General features: G+C 38.9%; 1 protein-coding gene across 5 annotated transcripts in view; it reads right to left on the bottom strand.

Annotated features, from left to right (window-relative positions):
* The window catches only part of ppp1r1c (protein phosphatase 1, regulatory (inhibitor) subunit 1C), a 37932-nt gene extending 13603 nt beyond the window's left edge, over nucleotides 1–24329 (bottom strand). For 2 of the 5 annotated variants that reach the window (XM_007890106.2, XM_007890105.2), the window contains exons 1-4: nucleotides 23907–24303; nucleotides 23592–23649; nucleotides 5349–5386; nucleotides 4488–4548 (exon numbers count right to left, since the gene is read on the bottom strand). In XM_007890106.2, coding sequence (XP_007888297.1) covers nucleotides 4488–4548; nucleotides 5349–5386; nucleotides 23592–23649; nucleotides 23907–23987 — 238 coding nt within the window. In that variant the 5' untranslated portion in view covers nucleotides 23988–24303. Of the gene's footprint in view, nucleotides 1–4476; nucleotides 4549–5348; nucleotides 5387–23591; nucleotides 23650–23906 lie in introns of all 5 variants that reach the window. The other 3 variants (XR_487608.2, XM_007890104.2, XM_042336525.1) reach the window with 3 other exon arrangements.
* Between the last annotated feature and the right edge of the window lie 283 nt (nucleotides 24330–24612).

Raw genomic sequence — 24612 nt, forward strand, 5'->3', positions numbered from 1 at the left:
GAAGAGCAGGTATCTATTCATTAGAAGAAGTTCAGGCTAATTTGTAATTCCATTACTTTCAATTTTAATTTTGATTTGACTTTTAGGTTTATTCATTGCAGTGTATAATGGCTGGCTTTGCAGATCTCAAGCTTATAACATGCAAATTATCCTTCCATAAGTCAGGAGGATAAATTACTCATCATTGCATTTCCCAGATCTAAATAATTCAAGCCTTCTCATTCCTCAAGGTGCATGCTCCAAATGCTTAAACCCCAGCCACACAGGTTTTATTTTGATTAATTTTTACAAAGTAATAAAAGGTCATTTTCAGGCCAGATTCCAAAAAGTAATGAACATAAAATAATGTCTAAGTTCTCTGTTTCTTTAGATTTCTTTTTTCAGTGAAAAAAATGACTTTGCCGGGCAGATGACGTTTATTGCAGGTAAGTCTGTCGTTGGAGGTATAGAACCTTAAATCTTCAAAAACCTTTTTTTAAAACAGCTGTCAGATAATGTATCAACACCTTGCAATAATTACCTCAACAGTCAGAATTACGCAAATACAATACTTCTAAAAGTCAAAAGAATTGAGGTTGGTCGCTGTGTCACTTTTACATACCGCAGAAGTGAAAGTTAATTACAAGACCTGCCCCAGTATACAGAGCATACACGAAGAATGCTAATTAAATTACTCTACCATCTTTGTCAACTGTTTTTAAATTGCAAATTGTCTCACATGGCACTTGATGATTGAATACATTATTTGTTTATGCAAACAGATCAGAGGAGTTATTCATCTTGTAGTCATCCAACTACAATAGTGCACTCGGCTGCTGGTTTGACAGAATTACCACAATTACTCCTCAATCATGGTGAGACATTGCCTTGGAGGAACAATCAATTTATTGTAACGGTTTACATTTCAGACTGTAAACTGAAATTTGTTACAGAATCACCTCATCAAGTGACATTTTAAATTCCACTTTAATAACATCACAAATGATTGAAAGCTCTGCCCTATTGGTGGCTGGTCTCCGACTTCAGCTGCCAGCCTCAACTTTATTATAATATTAATAATAATAATAATCCTTGCGTTTGATATAGCGCTTTTCACATCTTCTAGACATCTCAAAGCGCTTCACAGAATAGACTGTAAAGTGAATTGACTGTATATCTGTGGGCAAAATGCAGCAGCCAATTGCACACAGCAATGTCCCACAAACAGTCGTGGATTGAAGTGACCAATTGTATTATTGTTTTGTTTTGGAGGGATTATTATTAGGCGTGTGGAGTAAGGAAACTTGCCCAAGGTTTTGCCCTGCCGGGAATTGAACCCATGTCTCTCACTTGCGAGGCGAGTGCTCTAACCACTGAGCTACAGGACTCCTAGTTTGCACTTCAGCGTTTTTCTAAGATGATACAGCATTGAGTCAAGAGTCCGCTCCTACTCTGCAGCTCAGCATTTCCACAGAGCGAAATGTTTGAGACGTCTCAAAGCGCTTTCATAGAATACACTGTAAAGTGTAGTGACTGTGTATTTTGTGGGAGAAACACAGTAGCCCATTGCGCACAGTAGTGTCACACAAACGGTCGTGGATTGAGTGACTGCATTATTATTATTTTGGAGGGATTATTATCCCCGGAAAGCGATCCGCCTATCGTCAAGTGGGTTCGTACTTACTACTAGATAAACAGTGGGTGTGTGTGGAGTAAGTAAACTTGCATAAGCTTTCGCTTCGCCCAGGAATTGGACCCGGATCCTCTCGCTTTCGAGGTGAGAGCTCTAACCACTAAGCTACAGGACTCTACGATCCCACTGCTCCAACTGCACATTACAAAAGACCATAAAAAAAATCCAGCAACATTCTGTTTGTTCAGTGACTTCAATGATGGTAAGCGGCTGAAAATGCCAAGCAATTTTCAGTGAGTCATGTGCCATCCAAATACATCCGTTAAACTTTGCTGCCCTCCTTTCCCAATTTACGTGAAAGTCAAATGACTCCGTTCTGCTTCTATTCACACAAAGAACTCGATCAGGTCAGTGTTACCATCTTGGTAACGCGTTACATTCATCTGATTATCACTAGGCATTTCCCACTATGGCATAAATAAAAGATTTTTTAAGCCCTTCTGGACACAAAGCTATCAAAGACTACAAATGGATCCTATCTCTGGAATGCAGCGAAGAAATTATTATTCCATTGGTCTGCCCGCCTCATATTTTATCAATAATGTGTAACTGCTGTTTTGTGGACCTTTGTACTTTTGTAGTAATCACTTTGGATCATATCTTTAGTTTCACCTTAACAACAACTTGCACTTCTGAACAGCGTCTCAGAGCATTTACAGCAGCAAATGGAGCTCAAACACTGTGAGCTATTTTCTTCAGTGAAACACACAATGAGCAGATTGTTGTGCAGAAATCCAGAGCGCTTTGTAGGATTCTGTTTTTGCATTCTGATTCTTAAAGCGGTCTAAAGCATAAAGAATCAATGGCCGCAATATAAGTATACGACTGCAATTCTCATAAACTGTTGGTACATAAACCTTATCTAACTGCATTGTTAAAGCTTACAACTAGATCCACAACAGATAAAACAACCAACACAACTCAGTCACACAAGATATTCAAATCATGACTTCTCACTGCCCAGATCCTCTGACAGAATTAGCAAACAAAGTCCATACAATACACCACTGTTTTCGCATCTGTTTTCTAGATTTCCTTACACTCAATAGCATTAATAGATTGTAAAATATTTGTCATTCCTCATATCACTAAACGACAAAGCACACAAGTGTTTGCATACATATGTTAGATTGTTAGGTGCAACAGTTAGTTTGCTGTGTGCATATTTATTACCAAGTGAGTAAGAATAAGTAGAGATTGCTGAATTCTTCTGCTTTCCCTCCCAATGACCTTGAGACCTCGGATCCTACACTGTCAACAAAATGAATCTGTTATTTGAACTTGAATGGCCTCTCGGTGTGCAAAATTAGCAAGCTCTTCGCTGGTCAACACACAGAATGTGATCCAACAGCAGAGTGCTTCATATCAAGGGGCAGTAAAACTTTATAAAGTCTGTGTAATCCATAAACTCTACTGGTCCATCAATCACAGAGAGCCATTTAAGGTTACTTATACAGAAGATCATTGGCCTGAACAATATTAGGCTCTCAGTTGAGGTAGAGGGGAATCTGGATCGACAGCAGATAAATCTGATGAAGTCAAATAACAGTTGGGGTAATTTGGGGTCTATCATTCTGACGTGGGCGCTATCTGCTGTCACGGAACAGCTTGTAAAGTTCTTCAGAGTAATTTCACGAACATGACATGTACCTTCTCATGTAATTGGTCCATAATTAGGCCACCAGCCTGAAGGGGTAGTTCCTGCTGGTACAATATGTACCCGTCTTTATGATTCTGTGATTCACAATGAATTTTGGTCATCGTGTGACCTGCAGCTACTCAAGTGGAGCTAAAATAGCATTACACAGCTCCTTGACTACCATCTTAGGTAATTCTGGGCACAGCAGCTGTAATAGTGTGCCTGGATTGGCAGCTGCACCCTATTACTTTTATTGTTCGAGCATAATTTGACATGAAATTATAGTATAACAAAGGCCCTGGAGTGATATAGTGGGGGCCAAATAAGGCCCAGAAGGTCAGCCCAGAATATAATGTCTCCAAAAGCCCCATCTACAGACAAGGTCAACCATGATATTATCTCACCAGCACCAGACATTACATCACAACTGAATGCAACTAATGCTTATACAAATATAGCCCCGATCATTAAAAATCCTGAAGGAACTGTATGTATTGAATATGGTACTAGATTTGATGCATTTCGCAGACGGAGCTTATCGAGAGCACTTCATATGAATTCTGACGAAGGGGTTACACCAGAAACATTAACCTGTGTTTCCCTTTTAGATACTGCTTGACTTGTCCATTTCCAGCAAGTCTGTTGTTTTTTTTGAAAGAGTAATAATTGAGCCAATGAAAATGAATCGATTGCATTAGTTCAATTACCCTTTTGTTTCTAGTGCAAACCGTTAGTCATTAGTCACCATGACATCACAGGCATTACAGTGGAACCTCATTTTAAGGTCATCCCACTAATGGGTTGTGTGGTTAACTCGCGAATGTGGTCAGTTTGTCCTGCAGATTTTCATTTACCCATTACATTATTACAGTGCAGTTAATATGCACTGCATGGTGAGGTCAACTCACCAGTGTGTGGTCAAGATGCCTCAGTAAAATTGTTGACCTTATGAGTGAGATTCCATTGTATTTTGAGATTTACTTCATCTTAAAAGAACTACGGAGCCCATGTTCGATTCTTCAAAGCTGCCGTGTTCACTTCTTGGATGAGAAGTTAATTCGTTATTGGTCCAGTTCAGTACCGAGTTGTTTGGGAATGTAAACTGTGTCAGGATGTCCTAAGGCCAAGGAAAGGAGACATGCACAAGCAGAACTTGGAACAGTACCTGAACAGTACCTTTCATAGTTGGAGGTGTGTATACACTCTTCTTTCGCTGTTGAGGTGACATCTCGGCATTCTAGGAAACAACCAAAAGAACAATTAACAGCAACAAGAACAAAATTACATTTGTAAAGCGCCTTTCACGTCGAGAGGACGCTATTAATTCTTTCAAAGAGTTACTTTCAGAGATTGTTCTTTAAAATGCAGAAATGTGAACAATCCTACTGACCTAAACCTGGTCTAAAATGTACATAATTATCCCTTGGAATTTCAGATACAGTAGTTTGATATTGGACCATACAGAACATTTGCTCACTACAGCATTCTGTATAATTCAATGTAATACTCAAGTTATTGACAAATTCCTCAAGTTCTCAGGATTAATACAGCTCAAAACAACAGCATTTAGATAATGTTGCGTAGAATATTGCAGTGTTGTAACACAATTCTATTGGGGAGAACGTTTGCAGCATTTCATAACAGATATCACATTAAATTAGTTATAAGATGTCATACAATTCTGCCCTATATACAGTATTCCTAAACTTAGATTTGAAATGTATTTCCAATTTCCATTTTACTGTAAACGTTCACTCAACAAGAACTTAGATGTGACCTTATTCTGAAAAATGATTGCAAAGATGTTCAAGTCCTTTGCTCGTAAAAATCATCTTTTGGAATAACAGAAGGACTATGAAAACTGTCCAGATTTGCTCAGGCAATGCCATAATATGTAAAAGTACTACTAAAGTGCGTGTGTCTCCAAGGGGTTTATTAAATACTATACTCGTAATCATAGTAAAATAATACAGACAGAGTAGTCAACCTATCTTTAGAATTGCATGACAGAGATAATGAACGTACTGATTAACTTACCTTTCCTTGTGGATTGTTCTCCCTCTTTTCATCTACTTCTAAATGAAAGAGTAGAAAATAACCTTTTTAAAATGCAAACTCACACATGGTTTCAATAAAAAAAATTGACATCAGGAGTTTTAGTAATAAGATATTTAATAAGACTTCTGCAGCAAACATGTGGCTTACATAAGCATACACCCTGAACAAATAAAAAGGATAAGGGAATGGATTGAATTATTAGGAGCAATGCCAAAGAATGATGATTGCATGAATTCTGTTCTGGTTACTCATCACAGATGGCATTTATTTGTTTTCGTAACAAAACGAGATTTAGGTTAATGCCATTCTATAGACATATTAATACAGATTAACACAGACTTCTCCTGAGTGAATGAAGGGGGCAATTTTGAAAGGCTAATCTGACAACGACAGTGAGGAAGAAGAAGCTTCTGATCTACGATAATGTTATTTACTCATTTCACAGCAAATGAAATTGTCAAGTCAAATGAAATTGCATTTGGGAACAGAAGGCTGGGTGTTTTGTATTTGCTGCGTGCTCCCACTGTCGTCTTTGCTAGAACAAAAACCGAGTGTTCAAGCGTAGAACCATTAGTGGATTGAGGGCTTGGAATGTGCTGCTGATATGAATTTTACATGGACTCTTGGAATCAGTTAGCTACTGCCTCTCAGCATCTTCTTAGAGTGAACCATACGGCTAGAACTGGTGCCTGCCAGGCCGACAAGCTTATCATTTGGTTTGAAAGGAACATTCTCTCTTGCTTTGCTATAAAAGAACACATAAAATAACTTCCATTACATGTTCATCTCCCTTTGATGGATTATTCATGCTGTATAGGTTTGCACTTGCAAACAAAGCACTGAGCACTGAATAGTCAGAAGATTTAGAAATGAACAAGGTCGAAATTAAGGATTCAATCCAGATCAAGGCAGCCAAATGTGCAAGTTTCTTCACACGTTGAACATGAATGCTTTGTTCACCCATCATTATGCCACTTGGAAATGTTGTTGCTCACAGGCTGATTAACCTGACAAGAACTCACAAGGTGAATGAATGAATAGCCTTCACTACCGTAAATGTCCATTCACTTTGATCAAACCTTCCTTTAGCCTTGATCTGTGTGAATGATTCACTTGGAGGCTTATCCCGAGCACAGAGTTGCGGATTTCAGTACTAGCATTAGTAAACACAGGTTCATCACCAATCCAGACATCTGGATCTCACTCACTTAAACATTATAGTGGAGAATGAGTTATAGATCTCTTAAAATACACTCCATGCTCCCACAAGTACCTGGAAGACAATAGTCATTAAAACACCAATGTTACTAAATAATTAGGGTTTTCGCATATTTGCTTTAACTATTTCACCCACAAAATATGTGAATACGCTTTACCATACAGTTTGTGATGTCCTTTGAGACGTCTTAACAATGTGATAAGGTGCTATATCAAATGCAAGGATTATAATTATTATACAACTGTAAACTCTGTACACTGGACCCGTTCAAAAACAGCTTGAAGCTGTGATGGAGAAGAATGATAGGATGGACATTCTGGAAGGATGAGATGAAATGGGCTGAAGGGCTCTCAATATCCAAACCGATCTTATGATTTTGTGAGTTGAAATCATCTGTACAATTTATTGAGCTCCCAGAGCAAAGTGCTGGGCTTGTACAAACCAAAACCTTTGGATTCAACAGCTAATATCAAACAAAACATCAAATACATTTTTAAAAGCTTAACACTGAATCCAGTACTGCTAAGCAGTAAAAAAACATACAATGAAAACCAAATGAGATAGAAGACCTTTCTTAAATTGGTGCCCTGTTCTGCCTGTTAATGATTGAATACAACCACAAATCAATGTCTTTGTTGTGTTTCTCTTTCTGATGTTCCTCTTGTCTGTTGTTGCTCATTGTCACGATTTTGTAAATAATAACAATAATGATGATTCCATTTCATAAAGCATTTTATCACCTCGTTGAAAGACTTCATAGGATTTGCTATAAAGTGTAGTGAAGAGTGCAGTGTCGAGTGTACTGTGTATTTGTGGGCCATCATTGATAGAACAGTATATTATTTGTCAATTACATGTGGGAGAGGTAACTCAGGCCATCCTAGGAGATGTCTACAGCAGTTACCAACCATGCACAATCGATCGAAAGCTCATAGTTCATCTGATCACCAAGCACATCATGTTTTATTTTTGGCAAAAGTGCAGAGGGTAGGTTGAAGATCTGATTTCTGGCATCAGAGAAGTGATTAATGTTTGTCTATGTTCTTTCTGACTGAAAAAGTAATGGATGTTGAAATTGCCCTCTGCATCACCTTAACCCGTAACCTGTAACCATTCTTTTAGATCCACCAGTGACAAGTTACTAATAAGGCTGAGCATGGCTGAAACACAATTCTATTCTCAATCACTTCAAGGGAGATGAGTTGATTATCTCATTGGCAAGTAGCAGACTATAGCCTCTGTTAATTGACTGTGGTAACTGTACCTTCTACACCTGTAGCATCTTGACCTATCATTTCTTTCTTCACTTCCACTTCTTAATGATTTTTCCACATATACTAAAAGCATTGGAAAATGAAGTGAAGTGTGCTTCAATTATTACTAATGGATGTCACCATTAGCAGTAAAATTGAGTTCCTCTGTCTACTCCTGAACATGTCATTTTTGGGCTGTTTCCAGTAACACTTCCATGATTTTCATTAAGCATCTATTTCCCATTTACTGCATTAATATTTTTATAAACCTGCAGACAAGGAATCTTGTTCAGATCAACACGGAGATTAACTTTGTTTTCAAATAGTCATATATGATAATGTTCCACCTGCTCGACAAGCCACTGGCCTGCTTCACGTACCCCACCCTGTCCACTCCACCATTGGCGGTCGGGCTTTCAGCTTTTCTGCCCTTACTCTATCCCAGAGTCCCTTCGGCTCACCCCTTTCCTTGGCTCCTTCAAGGTCTGACTCGAGACTTCCCTCTTTGGCCGGGGCCTTTGGTCATCTCGTCACCTCCACCCCTCCCAACTCCAAATCCCAGCTCAGGTGCAAAGACCTCAACTGTCCAGCGCATTGAGATGTCCTCCCAAGGTGAAAGGAGCTATATAAATGCAATTTGTTGTTGTTAATGGCTACTAATTGTCTCAGGAGTCTTTGGTCATTTCTTACGTTATCATGTTCGTTCAATTCACTTGTTGGCAAGCCTTAAGATTCATTTTCACGTCAGCCTTCTCCATCGTTTCTGCTGTGGAGTGTTAGAGAACTCCCATATTATGATTTCAATGTAATGCAGTCTCGCTGCACTGTTCATAAATCTATTATTGCTTTTGACAGTGATAGCATTGTAGACTGAAAAATATTGAATATTGATCGTAGCAAATTACTGCTGTACAGGGACTGGGGAAGCATTATAAGTCCAGGACTTTGCTTCTTTCAACTCTTGATATTCTATCGAAACTCATAAAAATACTGTTATTAAGTATATAATAATACTTTTACAAGATTTCAGAAACAATTTTTGACACAAAATGAGTATGTTCTGTTTTGTGTACAAGGAATGTACTGTATGTACTCCACACTGAAAAGAAACAACTATTTTGTCCTCAAGGTTATCTGAAGGACACTGCTTTGGTATTTTCTTTTACCATTAAAATAATTGGTATAGCATCTTATCACGTCAGAAGGACATCTTAAAGTGCTCGGCAGGCATTACTGTGAAGTGGAATGACTCGATATTTGTAGGCAAATGTGGCAGCAATGTCCATTGAAGCCACATTTCGTCCACAAAATATTCAATCAATTTACTTTACATTATATTCTGTAAAACGCTTTGAGATATCTAGAAGACGTGATAATGTCATAATAATAATAATCCTTGCATCTCCTATAGTGCTTTTCACGTCTTCTAGACGTCTCAAAGCATTTGACAGAATATATTGTCAAGTGAACTGACTGTACATTTTGTGCGCACAGCAGTGTCCCACAAACAGTCGTGGATTGAGTGACCAAATTATTAGATAGATTTTTTATCTTGAGGGATTATTATCAGGGGGGTGGAGTAAGGAAAACTTGCCCAAGGTTTCGCCCTGCCGAGAATTGAATCCAGGTCTCTCGCTTGCGAGGCGAGTGCTTTAACCACTGAGCTACCTACCACTGAGAAATACTGCAATTTTAGCACCACTTTTTTATCACTCTGTTGCAATACAATCTCAATGCGTTATTGCTTTCAGTTAGCAATGCTATTATTTATCAATGCAAAGGGTAAAAAAGTAAATCTTTTGCTGCGCATTATTATTGTTAATAATAATCTTTCCATGTTATATGGCATTTTATTGGTCCGTCAAGAAGCTCAAAGCTTTCCACTCTATTTACTGTGAAGTGTAAGGACTTAGTGTATGTATTTGTGGGCAAACAAGGGTGCCAATTTTTGCACACAGCAAATACAATACAAGGATGCTTTGCATATTCTAAGATTACATGAAGAACTTCTGAAGCATCCCCTGAAATTTATATCAAGTTAAAGAAAAAAAATTATTTAAATGCTATACAGGGAGTTTTTCTTCGCAGATATACAATTGAACATAAAGGCCCCACTTAAATTTCTTCCTGTGGTTTGTTTCACATGACAATGATATTCGAGTGACCTTGTAGAATTCCTTTTAGTCTTGCCTAAAAACAAGCTCCACCAATTTTCCTTCTTTCCCATGGTATTAGATATTTGGCTGCAAACTAGGTGGCAAACACAATCTAAACTGATAAGAATTGTAGGACTACAGGTCCCTATCACAGCATCAGGCAGATGTAGCAAGATTTACCGTATCAGTCTATAGAATAAGCTGTGTACGTCTGCTCAGGTCAATAAATATAACGATGAGCAGAGAATCAACCCTCTTTAGAAACCTTGCTTAGGATTTCTTTTACGATAGTGTAACACCTAATAACAAAGGCGAGATCCCGGGTTACTTCAGAGTAGGTTTCACTGTTTATATTGTTCTCTATTTGTAACCTCATCCCTCACTGCACTGATCTCATCCTCATCTCACGCTTGGTAGGATTCTTGTGTTGTTAGCAGTGTTTTTTTTCCTCCTGTACGCTGATTCCACTTTGGCAGCAACATGCTCTGCCAGCTGTTTCCTCCCTCGCCACTGGAATCTGTTTAAAAATCCTGTGCACGTTGCAAGTTTGAGCTGAGAGATGGCATTCCATGCATTCTGTTGCAAACGTCTTAAAGATACTTTCAGCCAATAAACCCAGTGTGGCACAGCGTATCCAAGAAGCAATACGCAGCACTGCAGTATTCGCTTACACCCTTGAGTGCTCTCTACGAACAAGGCTGATCGTTTGACCCAATGCTTGCTCATGGGGATGGAAAGGGAATCACCTCCACGCCACTCTCACACACAGACCCTAAGCAGCTACTTAGAGCCACAATACCAGAATTCCCCAACGTCCTCAACGGCAGTCACTGTGTGACCAGGGGTAATGTTGTCAAAGGATGTAAGAGTGCTTGTTTTTTTTCATGGCAAGAGATTGGATTCAGATCTTATCATCTCTGAGGTGTCATCACACAGAGTGAAGGTGAGATACCGCTCTTAACACTGAACTGGACAAATCACCAAGCAATGTCATGGGTTTGGCAAACTTCCCACTCTCACCTACAGAAATACAGTCACTATATTTATATCCTGTGAAGTGTTTTGAGATGTCCTCCCCACATGAAAGACGCTACATCAAATGTAAGGTTCATTATTATCATTATTCCTAATATGAGTTATCTATTTTTGCTGTGTTTATTAATGTAATGTGAGAGTAAAGTTGGAAAATCTGCTAGAGGGATTTTAGTGCTTTACCCATGAACAGTGGAAATTCATGAACCACATTTATTGGGTCTTTACACTAGCTGTGGTGGTACTTTGCACAAAAACCAGGCTGGGAAATAGTTGTTGTTAACAGCCGTGAGATTCCAGGGATCATCTTAGTGCATCAGTAAAGCCTATTTTCAATGTTACATGGAAGGTAATTATTCTATGTATTGTGTCTCGGCATTCCACGGGGATATAGGGAAAATTACAATCTCTCGTTCATTTTCAATTCTAATTAAAACGTAATTCCTTCACCGAGGTCTTGTCTCTAAGGCAGTTTCAAGTTCACATAAGTTTCCAAAGAAAGAAAGAAAGAAAGAAAGAATTTGCATTATTAAAGGACATTATGAGGTCAAAATGCCTTAAAGCGTGACACAGGTAATTACTGCCAAGTCATCTGGAGGGTTGTTGAAAATCTCTTCTCTTTTTGAATAGTGTTGTGAGATCTTGAACATCTACCTGAACAAAACCTCGAGTAATGAGTTTAACATCCCATCTGAAGGACATCACCTCCAATGGTACAATGTTCCCCAAGCATTGCTCTGACTTTTCCTGCGATTTTCCCTGCCTAGACAATGAGTCGAAGCATTGATATGGACTTGAACCCACAATTTTCCCAGCCAGAAGTGAGAGTGCTGTCAGCTGAATCAAGTTGATCTACCAGGCCATTACTGACTACAGTTTAGAAATCTGGATTGGTTAAATGGGAATAAATATTTGGTAATGTTTATGCATCGAAAAATATTAAGTTAAATAGTTTTGTTAAATGGATTACCTAAGTCAAACATTGAAGTGTTAACGCTGTCTCAATGTTTACCTTAGTAAAGGACAATTTCCTTTTCTTATCACTGTCACCATTGTCTATAGAATACACAGTCATTATATTTTACAGTAAGCAGCTTCCTGATCAGCTCATAAATTCTTCATTTGCTAAAGCACCAAGCATTGCACTATAATTTAATTTAATCCTTGCATTTGATATAGCGCTTTTCACGTCGGGAGGACGTCCCAAAGCGCTTCACAGAACACACTGTAAAGTGAATTGACCGTATATTTGTGGGCGAACACGGCAGCCAATTGCACACAGAAAATGACCAATTTATTATTGTTTTTGGAGGGATTATTATTAGGTGTGTGGAGTAAGGAAAGTTGCCCAAGGTTTTGCCCTCTGCCTGGAATTGAACTCAGGTCTCTCGCTTGCAAAGCGAGTGCTCTAACCACTGAGCTACAGGACTCCACTAATTCATATCCTTTTAAACATATCTCTGGCAAGTAAACTGTGCCATGCTCAAATGTCATCTCTGAGACTTCTTAAGAGGTTTTTTTTCTACAACTTTTCAAATTCAATTACAGTAAATCCGTGTTAATGAAATCCTTTTGTCAGACTTAAAAACTAAAGGTTTCATAACAGATTCAAAGTGATAATTACTTGCTAGGAATGGCGTGTTTTATCACCCGCATTTCTTACGGCAGATAAAATCAAAGTATAAACGAAGGCAATGACTGTCCCAAATGTTTTCCTTCATGTTTCTTTGGAGAAATTTCAAATAGAAAGAAAAAGTGTCTGGACAATAATATTATCTACAGTGTTTCGAAAGGTTAACTTGACAAAGGAGGGAACAAAGTCCCACTGTCTGGCTAAATAATTGGATTTTAAAATATGTATCAGATCATCAGCTATGTCACCAAGAGCTGCTGAGCAGCACTCACACACACACACACACACAGTGGCCTTCACTGATGTCAGTGCTTTGGTATCAGGTTTAAAGGCTGCGAGATTCTGTCGCTGGTGTATCACACACTGCAATGTTTTAATGAGCTAATTAATAAGACAGCCTCGACCTTCTCTTGATCCAAGTTGAATCATGTTTTGATGTTCCTATCCCGTGAAGGCTCTGACTTTTTAACTGACTTTTCAGTGAAACCTCACAGCATCAACGACATTGACTGCACCAGGGTGATTCATTCAGTGAGTCATCAAGAAATCTGCAGAACCTCATGACAGCGCGAACGTTATTCGCAGGAATTGATGTAGAAGGAACTGCAGTACAATGAGTCAATTCATCCCAACGTGTAGAAAATGGACGTCTAATTCTAGTGCCAAATTTGTGCACGAAACGTATTCTGCTCTCAGGAGGATACGATTGATTTTTTTTTCCCCTGGTGGGGAGCTCAATTCCATTTCCTCAACAGTTTCAGATTCACCTGATTTAAAATACAATTTCTAAGGAAAGCAACCCCTCCTTTGGCTTTTGTCTTCGTCGCCCTGATTGATCTTGCACTGTACAAGGTGTCAGAGGTACATGTGGCAGGGAGCTATTTTTTCACCTCTGTGATTCAGCTCAGACAGATGGGTCTCTTCTCTCAGAATAGAAGTCAGGACACTCTCAGCCCAGTTCCCTGTGGACATTAAATGATATCACTGCCCATACTGTTCACAGATGGCAAAATAAATAAATAAATAAATAAATAAGTAAATAAAGGACACACAATTGCAGTATGATAAGCATAAGTTAACCAAGCTTCAGGGAAAAAAACATTCTGGTCATTGATTTGCCTTTTGGTACGGTTTCAGGTATGGATTAAAGGAAATGATGAACCAGAAAGTGTGTTGTCTAATGGCTTTCAGCCTGGAAAGATGAGCGCAGGCTGAATATATGAGAAACATGAGCTCCTGCATTATTTGCTGAATTTCAGAACCAGTATTGCATTACCAAATATTCCTGCAGGATTTAGAACATGTTCTCATCGGATTCCTGTTAGCTCCCGAAAAACAATTACAAAATTTCTGCAGGATTTGGAATTAGTTTCATTGTATCTTTTGCTTTTCTATGTATAAATATATATATATATATATATATATACATACACACATACAAGGATTATTCTTATACAAGGATTCTTATTATTATCATAATAAGAATTATTTGGAGTCCTGTAGTTCAGAGCTTAGAGCACTCATCTCGCAAGTGAAAAACCTGGGTCCGATTACCTTGGGCAGGTTTTCTTACTCCAGATGCCTGATAATAATCCCTCAAGAAAAAAAAATAATAAATTGGTCATTTTAATCCAAGACTGCTTGTGGGATACTGCTGTGCGCAATTGGCTGCCACATTTTGTCCACAAATGTACAGAATTCACTTTACAGTATATTCTGTGAAGCGCTTTGAGACGTCTAGAAGATGTGAAAAGCACGATGTCAAATGCAAGGATTATTATTATTAGCAGCATTATTATTATAGATTTTGAACATAACCAGTTCCCAAAATAAACTCTAAAAAGAAAACTTAGCTCATTACTTTGGAGTCGAATGTGAGAATGCAGATTGCAGGAGACAGATAAACCATTAGATGAGACAGGTAAACTATTCCATTGGACAAATGAAGTGGTCCAAAAAAAACAACAAAGTTCTGCACCCCTACAGATTTGATGTCTTGGACCTTAATTCGCCCACACCTCACAATTCTCTCTTTGAAGTAAAATGATGACCATTTGTTTTGAGAATTAAACTTAGCCTTAAAACGAGAGAAACATTTTCAAGTTTGATTCCTTTTTTTCCTCAAACAGTAACATGCCTCGCAAAATCCAATTGGATGCGAGGCCAAGATAAGTAACCTGAAAGAACAGCTGATGACTAAATGGCACCTAGAGGACCTTATGACATGTTTCTGAGTCACCCTTAAACCCTAGATACATTGCTGTTGTTCTGGATGAATGCTGTTGGCCAGAATTCAAAAAACATCCAAATTACAAGACACTTTTTAAAATTTATTTCAGGTGTGAGGCAAAGTAGCCTTATTGTTAAACAAGCAAAGATACTTATTCTCCAGCACCCAACATTTAACATGTATTTACGTCTACTGTGTCTAAAGTGTGAGAAAGCAATGAGGGCCAGACACTTTCTAAAAAAATACTGATTAACTCGACAACGGATTCAGACAAGCTTACGGTACCCAATTTTCGATCTCTTAAACAGAATAACAGAATCGTAAAATCATAGAAATTTACAGAGCACAGAAGGAGGCCATATAGCCCATTGAGTCTGCACCAGCTCTCAAAGCAAGCTGTCCATTCAATCCGACTTCCCTGCCTAACCCCAAACCATTTCAAGCCTTTATTTTTCATGTATCTATCTACTTACCCTTTGAAAGCCACAACCTACTCTACTTCTACCACTTTACCTACAATAATCCCCAAAACAACAACGGGAGGATGTCCCAAAGCGCTGAACAGTCAGGTGTCGGGGCCCGAACATGTGGGAGGGATGGTGTAGGGGTGAGGGAAGGCAGAGAGGTGGGAGGGAGACCAAAGGCACGGTCGAAGAGAAGGGTCGTGAGACCGGCCTTGAAGGAGGCAAGGGAAGAAGCGAGGTGAAGGGACTGTGGGAATGGAGTTCCAGAGTGTTTCCTAGAGAAAACATCCCCAAAACTCCTGTTTGAAATTTATATTTAAATGATCTTTCTCAAGAATTCTGCTTTGAGATTTTATAATAATAATAATCCTTGCGTTTGATATAGCGCTCTTCACGTTTTCTAGACGTCTCAAGCGCTTCACAGAATAGACTGTAAGGTGAATATTTGTGGGCGAAATGCAGCAGCCAATTGCGCACAGCAGTGTCCCACAAACAGTCGTGGATTGAAGTGACCAATTTTTTTTCTTGAGGGATTATTATCAGGCGTGTGGAGTAAGGAAACTTGCCCAAGGTTTCACCCTGGCAGGAATTGAAACCAGGTCTCTCGCTTGTAAAACGAGTACTCTAACCACTGAGCTACAGGAATAATCTCATCTCTGAATCACCCTTTCCCACCATTTATTGCATCAGATTGAGATTCTGGAATTATGGTGGTATCGGTAATCAAACTATATTTTTTACAGGCAATTGTAAGACTGATATAACTGCTTAAGTAGATTTTGTTTTCTGCCAACGCAATACTGATAGCTGCTGCGAGGTTGATGAGAGCTCTGCTGACTAACAAAGGACTATTCCAGAGCATTGAATGTCCCCAAATGATTGCAGCATTTTATTATCCTGGGGCCTTGTTACAAAAGCTCAGGAGAAAGATCTTAAAGAACTTCATAAAAGTATCAGCCTTGAAACTGAATTTCATTCTTTCTAAAATATGTCACATTCCATATTAATAATGTTACAGTTCATATTCATAAAGGGGAAATGAGACCACAGAAGAGAAAGTACTTCATAGCAAATACAGTAAAGTGTAGTGACTGTGTACTTTGTAGGTGAACGCAGCAGTCAACTTTGCACGGGGCAAAGTCCCACAAGCAGTCAGAAAGTGAATGACTAGATTTATTAAATAAGAAATGCTGGACGAGAAAAGACCAAGATCCATCTAGTTCGCTTCCACCTTCCTGGCGCTCGCATTGCACATATGTCCCAAACATTCCTATGTACTATATCCCATAATGTTATTTCCTAAAAGAAAACTATCTAATCTGTGTTTGAAAGAATCAACATTTCCTGCTTCAACCGTCTCCCTAGGGAGCCTGTTCCACAGGTTCACTATTCGCTCACTGAAACAGTATTTGCGTAGATTTGTTGTGAATTTACCCCCGTCGATCGCAGCCCGTGTTCTCTGGTTTTACTATTCTGGACAAAGTGAAACAGCCTGTCACGATCTACATTGTCTTGCCCATTTTGAATCTTAAAGATAGCAATCATGTCTCCTCTCAGTTCATTTCTACTTCAATCTTTTCTCAGTGCTCTAAAGGAAGGAAGTGTTAAAATGAAACCTGTTATCTGTAATCCGGAGTGCATCAAGGAGCTCTTTCAATAATTATAGATAAATGGATGTAGATTAATGAATATGTCAATTATTGCTTTTGTTATTCTGACGATTTTATAAAATCTCTAAGGGATAAGGGATTATGTCTGGATAATGGGTCTTGAGGAAGAGTTGGCTCACTGTAGGTTTTAATGTAGAAGGATTAGAATACCAAAAGAGATTCAACCTTTTAAAAAAGGTACTTCACCAAAAGACTGAATAAATCTCATCTCTATCATGGATAATTTTGCTTACAATGTGCATTCTGCTGCTGTTAGAAAGCTTCAAATGCAGAGTGCATTTTCCGGTTCTTAATATACTATAACTGCCCTTCAAAAACACTGGTTAGATTGACAGCAGGAAAAAATAGATGCATCTTGTCGTGCTCATGCTCACTGGGGAAAGAGAAGAGTTGGTGTGCTTCAGACTGGATCACATGTGGCATAAATTTGATTCACATGTGCATGTCTTTCATCGAATTTTAAGGGTAATTTAAAAGGCAACTTTAGAGATATCCTCCCCGAATAGCATTTCTAAAACAATTGCAGTCAACCAGGAAGCTATGATATTAGTCACAGTTGTCTTATTCAGGTTTAATCGTTTTTGAAGCTCTTCCAATAGCTCAGCAGGTAAAGGCATCACCTCACGCAGCACTAATGTGTACAGAGCAGATGAGCTGATAACTGGAGTGACAGAGACTTACACTGTCTGAGAAGTACAATACAAAATTACATTTGTATAGCGCCTTTCACATTGGGAGGACGTCCCAAGGCGCTGGACAGTCAGGGAAGTAAAAGGAACATTCAGAGAGTTATTTAATGTGTTTCAGACTATAAAAATACAAAAGACTAGCATTCATTCAGTAACTTGCTGATCTTTTAAATAATGTAATCAGGACATGCCTAACTTCATGGTTGCACACAAAGAGCCTTTAACAAAACAAGATATTTAAAGATTCGTAAAGCGCAAGAATCCTTCTGAGTGTTAAAGCAGAAATGAGGATAGAATTAAGGAATCGGTGGTGAAAAAACAGGGATGATAAAGGGGTGATGATACCACAGGAGTCTGGAGAATAGCTAACATAATTTCAAGTTTTCTTTTTGAAGGATTAGATACCTTATCTTGTAACTAGCAGAAATAACTTGCTGCAACTGTATAGGGCCCTGGTGAGACCACACCTGGAATATTGTGTGCAGTTTTGGTCTCCTTATTGAAGGAAGGATGTACTCGCCTTATATTCTCTAGAATATAGAAGAATTAGAGGGGATCTTATAGAAACCTATAAGATCATCAAAGGGCATGATAGAGTAGATAGTGGGAGATTGTTTCCCCTGGTTGGAGAAACTAAAACCAGGGGTCACAACCTTAAAATCAGAGGCGAACCCTTTCGTACTGAGTTGAGGAAGAACTTCTTCACTCAAAGGGCAGTGAATGTATGGAACTCGCTACCCCAAAGGGCTGTTGACGCTGAGTCCTTGAACATATTCAAGACTGAGGTAGATATATTTCTTATTTCAAAAGGGATTAAGGGATATGGGTATAAGGCAGGGTTATGCTATTAGCTGGAGTTGGATTAAAAGATCAGCCATGATTGAATGGCGGGGCAGGCTCGAAGGGCCGAATGGCCTACTACTGCTCCTACATGTTATGTTATGTTAAGTAAATGCAATAAACCCAGGCAAATTTGCTTATTACAGATAGTGCTAAAGAAATCCTGTTTTAAAATTCTTTGAGAATGCAGTGGAATTAATGGACGAGGATAATGTGATTTAATGTCCATAGCCTGACAATTTATGGCTCGAGAAAAGCTCAGTGGGTTACAAAGGGAAGTGTACTTTGAACATTGAATTCAAGTTGGGAGCACGATCCAAGTTGTTTAAAATTACAGGAAAGGTCAAGAGGTTGGGTACAGAGACATTCACTGCAGTGAAGGAGGGAACCAAATTAAATGACTCATGTCAGTGAATATATTTTCAAACATAATGGCTTTTGTATGATTTGAGTTAACAGACAAAATGGAACACAGCCTTCCAATCGCTCTCTCCTGCATCAACAGAGGAAGCAATACCATGACTGGAACGGAAACAACTATAACAATAATAATAATACCTTTGCATTTTATATAGTGCCTCCTCATGTTATTGACATGTCTCAAAGCGCTTCACAGGATATACTATAAAGTGAAATTGACTTTGGGTTTTGTGGGCGAAATGCAGCAGCCAGGTTTGTACACAGCAGTGTCCCACAAACAGCAATGAAGTGAGTGACCAATTGTATTTGAGGTACTTGTTGGTGAGGACACTCCTTCTCTTTTCGAATAGTATGGGATATTTAAGATCCATAGGATCTTTGACATCCACCTGAGCAGGCAGAAGGGACCTCATTTTAATGTCTCTTTCCAAAGGACAGCACCTCTGAAAATGCAACACCCCCCCAGCACTGCATTGGTGTGTCAGCTTACACTATGTAATTCCAAGTCCCAACTTGGGGCTTGAACCCTCAAGCTTCTGTCTCAGAGGCGAGAGCGCTACCACTGAGCCAGGCTGACATACAACTATGATCGCATCACATAGTCTATAGTTCCCACAGACCCTGAATAGAACCTAAAACAACAGGGCAAACTGTCAACCAGGTTATATATATTTTTCAAATTGCAAGAATTATTATTATTATCATCATTTTGTTATGCTCAACAATTTGAATGCACATGACTCTGACATCATAAAGAAATGCAAATAGCAATCAATTATTCAGGAAGTACTGAAAAAGCAATGAATTATTTAGGTTTTATTTCTTTGTTTTGAAGATTTATTTCCCGGGTGAAATGCAAATTGTGACTCACCGACACTTCCATTTCCATCATTGTGTTCTTTTTTTAATACTATTTGTACATATCTGTGCACAAAGTGAAGGACAGCATTGCTGAAGGGAAGATAATTCTTGTGATGCATACCAAGCTCTTAATGTCAAACACTCCCAGGTCATTTGCAATAAAGAACTCATTGTGCTGATAACTGTCTTAAACCACAAGCTCAGAAGAGCACCCTTTCAGTGACCCAGTATAACATTTGCAAATCTCAAACTGCTTCACTTGATGGACTAGAAAGACCTCACGTTGCCTGAAGAGAGATGCTGGTACCCATGAGAAGTGGGGAACAGGGGCAGAGATGTCATAGTGAAAGAAGATTTCTTACCAAAACTCACAACAGAGGTTTGGATGAAGAATGCCCATTGCCCCCAATTGATCTCAATCTTCCAGAACACCCATTTTCACAATTCAGGATCAAGTGATTTCTCAAATATAATAATAATCCTTGCATTTGGTATAGTGCTTTTCACATCTTCTAGACATCTCAAAGCGCTTCACAGAATATACTGTAAAGTGAATTGACTGTATATTTGTGGGCGAAACGTGGCAGCCAATTGCACACAGCAGTGTCACACAAACAGTTGTGGATTGAAAATGACCAATTTATTATTGTTTTGTTTTTTGGAGGGATTATTATCAGGCGTGTGGAGTAAGGAAACTTGCCCAAGGTTTCGCTCTGCCTGGAATTGAACTCAGGTATCTCACTTGCAAGGCGAGTGCTCTACAGGACTCCACAATATGTCCAGTGACCTGGGCTCAGTCACATTCTGTATTCATCTGTTCCAGCTGTTTGCTTTTGAATACATTTATACATAGATTGTACAGCACGGAAACAATTGTCCATTCAGCCCAGCTGTCCATGCCTGTGTTTGTACACCACATGAGTCTCCATCCATTTCTTACTGCCTCCCATATCTTTCTATTCCCTTTTCCCTCATGCGTATAGCTAGCTTTCTCTTAAATGCATCATAGTAAAGCACTCTGAGACGCTACCCCACGTGACAAGCGCTTTATGAATGCGAGTTGTTGTGGTTGTTGCTGTAGTACTGATCTCCGCTCTGCTCGTTTCATAGACCCGGGACAAAGCAGGCCAGAGTCCACTTGTAAACAGAACATGTGGGTTCCATTCTCAACCCCTGCTTTGGGAAATCAAATTAACTAAAAACGTGTTTGCTTTCAAAACGAGAACTTTGTTACTTGCGTCTCTCTCAGTCACCAGTTGGGATGAAACGCACGTCAGGCTTCCTGGCTAAGACTTGGAAACGGTGGAAAAACAGTGGCTCCATTGGGCTCCTCGCCATCTACTGATGGCTTTCAAAACTATGAGTCTGTATTCGTCAGTTATAATGCTTGAAAATAGACCCATTTTAGGACTTTGACCCAGAATATTCCTTTCATGAGGTTTCTCTAATAAAATTTCAGTCATGGGACATCACAGCTTGAGTTAATTTACACCACTGGGTTTGAACACAGGGACAGTGTGTTCGTGCATCAAACTTTTGTCTATTTGATCAGAAGCATAAAATCTTTGGCAGTAAAAAAAAAGTCTCATATAAAAAAAGCATGATTATCTGGAACCAAAGCAACCCATAGGTGAACAATAATAATAATCCTTACATTTGATATAACGCCTTATCATGTCGATGAGGTGTCTCAAAGCGCTTCACGGCATTTACTGTCAAGTAGAGTGACTGTGTATTTTATAACATAGCTGAGTTCAAGAAACACAAAATAATGCCATCTCTGTGACATCAGTCTGACAGCTGCAATACAATGCAAGATTTTTGCAAATGTTTTTAATCAAAATTCAGGGCAATAATTCGCTCTGGCCCTTTAAACTTCCTCTAAACTGTGAAACAAAACCAGGTTTTCATTCTCAAACCTCGGAGAATAACATACACTTACAGTACAGGAGCAGATAGTAAAGGAGATGCGGAACACTTCTCAACCACAGACAACATTCGTGAAACAAGTTGAAAACCATAAGAAATATATTATTTGCTTCGCTGGCTCATTATTCAGAACATTCATTTACACCTCTTCACTTTTAAGGTTCACAGACTTCTTACTTAATTTTTCTTATTTGGTTCTCATTGGGATGAATCTGTACTCCACATATTCATATAATTGCTCATCACTGTGTCAGATCCAAGTGTACAGAATACAACTGTGCTGCGGTTGACATTGAATACTCAGATCAAGGAGGAGCAGATTTCATATGCCTCAGCAAAATATTGCTTGCAAGTTGATTGAAATCTGGACACTGCAATAAAGTCATATATTTCACTAATAATATACCAACCTAATCTTATCAATAAATACTTCACATGATCCTAAAAGGTCTTTAATAATAATAATCCTTGCATTTGATACAGCGCCTTATCACATCTTCGAGAGCCTTCAAAGCACTTCACAGAATATGCTATCAAGTGAATTGACTGTATATTTGTGGGCGAAATGCGGCAGCCAATTGCGCACAGCAGTGTCCCACAAACAGTCGTGGATTGAAGCGACCAATTTATTGTTGATTTTTTTTCCTTGAGGTATTATTATCAGGTGTGTGGAGTTAGGAAACTTGCCCAAGGTTTCGCCCTGCGGGAGTCGAACCCAGGTTTCTCCCTTGCGAGGCGAGTGCTCTAACCACTGAGCTACAGGACTCCACACGTCTTGATGAGATCAAGATAGCAAACCGTAAGCTTCTCATGTGCATTTCTTGTGGCTAATGCATAGTGTTTCACTGCCTCATATGCTAGTCCCGTAGTACTTTAGCTGATGACTCATTTCCTTAGAGAGTGGTCACACCACTATACAGATGTGAAATCCTCCAGTTTACATTTGAGCAGCCCTCTCAAATTCATTGTATTCAATACAAAATGTGCTGAGTTCACTTTTCTCAGTGAACCAAGAAATTACACCTCCACGTACAATACACTGAAGCATAAGCTAATGGGTAACAATATTATTAATATTATTAATATGAAACAGACTCTCAGTACACTTTCCTGCAATAAAATTAAACTCCACTCCACAAACAAAATCCCTCAAGGTCAAATCATTAATAAGCATTGATATCTTTATCTTGTGCCTGTTTGCAGTTTACAAGGGCAGAACTCAGAGCTGCCCACATGTGGAAAGCAATTGCAGCTAAGTCGAGAGCATGCTGTTTTCTGCCCTCTGGTGAAATCATTTTTTATCTGTCTCCTTTTGAGTTTTCAAACCCTGTTCACGCTGACCGAGATTGCTTATAATGATTTGCATCAGGATCCCATGCAGTGATATGTTCGACGTTTGCTATTACGCTTCTTTTTTTAAAAAAACATTGTATCAGATCTCTCACCAAATAGAAAATAAAAGTATTTTCAAAGCTAGCAGATTTGATGCTTCGTTAGAGTTTCTTATATTACGGGTAACATATTTGGTGTTTGTTAACACCCCCTTTTGCCTTAATCAGCACAAGGAATGTGATAAACAACAGCTCAAATGTTACCTCTATATTTCGCAAAACAAATGAAGCAGTAGGTTTCGAATAAGTATGAATTTTGAAATGTATTTCAACCCATTTCTACCTGAGGTTTAATGGGAGCAACAATTCTTTGCGCTTCATTTTAGAAAATCAGCCGTCGGTGATTAATTCAATCGCATTCCCACAAATAAACTCATCATATAACTTATCATTGAACAGATACATTTGCTCGGATGATTTCTATCTATCTGTTACCTGGGGACGACTCGTTTAAAATAACCAACGATGCTGGAGTGGGTCTTCTCCTTCTGATCTGCGGAAAAGCAATAAAATCAGAACTGAGATATTAAAGCACAAACACTCAAAAGTTTAAGGTTATCTTAAGACACTGGAACTCCCTTTGATTTGTTTTCGGAAACAATTCCATGCAAACAAAAGAAAAGGAAGAGGCTTTTTTTTATATGAAAACAAAGGTATTACAATAAAAAAATACGATTAAAGACAGTTTCGAAAATCACTGGCTTATTCGGAAAGATCCCATAAAAGGTTTTCGGTTTGATTTCCTCTTACCTGTTCAGCTGCCTCTGGGTCAAGCTGACTTTGAAATAATGGCATTGCAAACTGAATCTTCTTTGGACTGTTTGGCTCCATACTATAGCAGAAGAGACTCTGACAACCCTGAGAGCTGATATGAGCTGCTGCTGCTGCTGTTATCCACAGTCTCGCTCCTTAAAGACACTGCAAATGCTCTGCACAAGCAGCTAGTCTGGAAATCTCCCAGTGAGCGAATAAAGGTCCTTTGCTGCAGCTGCCTGTACTGAGCAATTCCCTCGTTAAACATCCAGGGGTATGTTGGTCTTTGCTCCTACAATCCTACACTTGCCTCAGTGCGTACCATCAGAAACAATGAGATAACTGTAAACCAGCCCACCTCCACAGCAGCCAGACATTTATTCACAGGCTAATTTAAAATGCAATGCTGGACTTGTATGGCTTTGTGCCCTGGGATTTGAATGCACCAATCCATCTACTGTATATTATTAGCAGTCTACTCGGATGTGCAATATAAGCTCCCTTTGGACCTTGCTGATGCACTGTTAATTATTGATAAATACAATCCAGGAAGCTTTTTCTTCTCTTATGTTGAAAGGAATGGATTTCAGCGCATTTTGCTGGTTGGAGAAGAACCTTCACAGAAAAATAATATAATGTCCATTGCGCATTTGAACAGGGAAACAGCATACACATAGAATGATTCACAGTATAGACATGATCA

Source organism: Callorhinchus milii, unplaced genomic scaffold, assembly GCF_018977255.1.
Source record: "Callorhinchus milii isolate IMCB2004 unplaced genomic scaffold, IMCB_Cmil_1.0 Scaffold6, whole genome shotgun sequence".
NCBI classification, from domain to species: Eukaryota; Metazoa; Chordata; class Chondrichthyes; order Chimaeriformes; family Callorhinchidae; genus Callorhinchus; species Callorhinchus milii.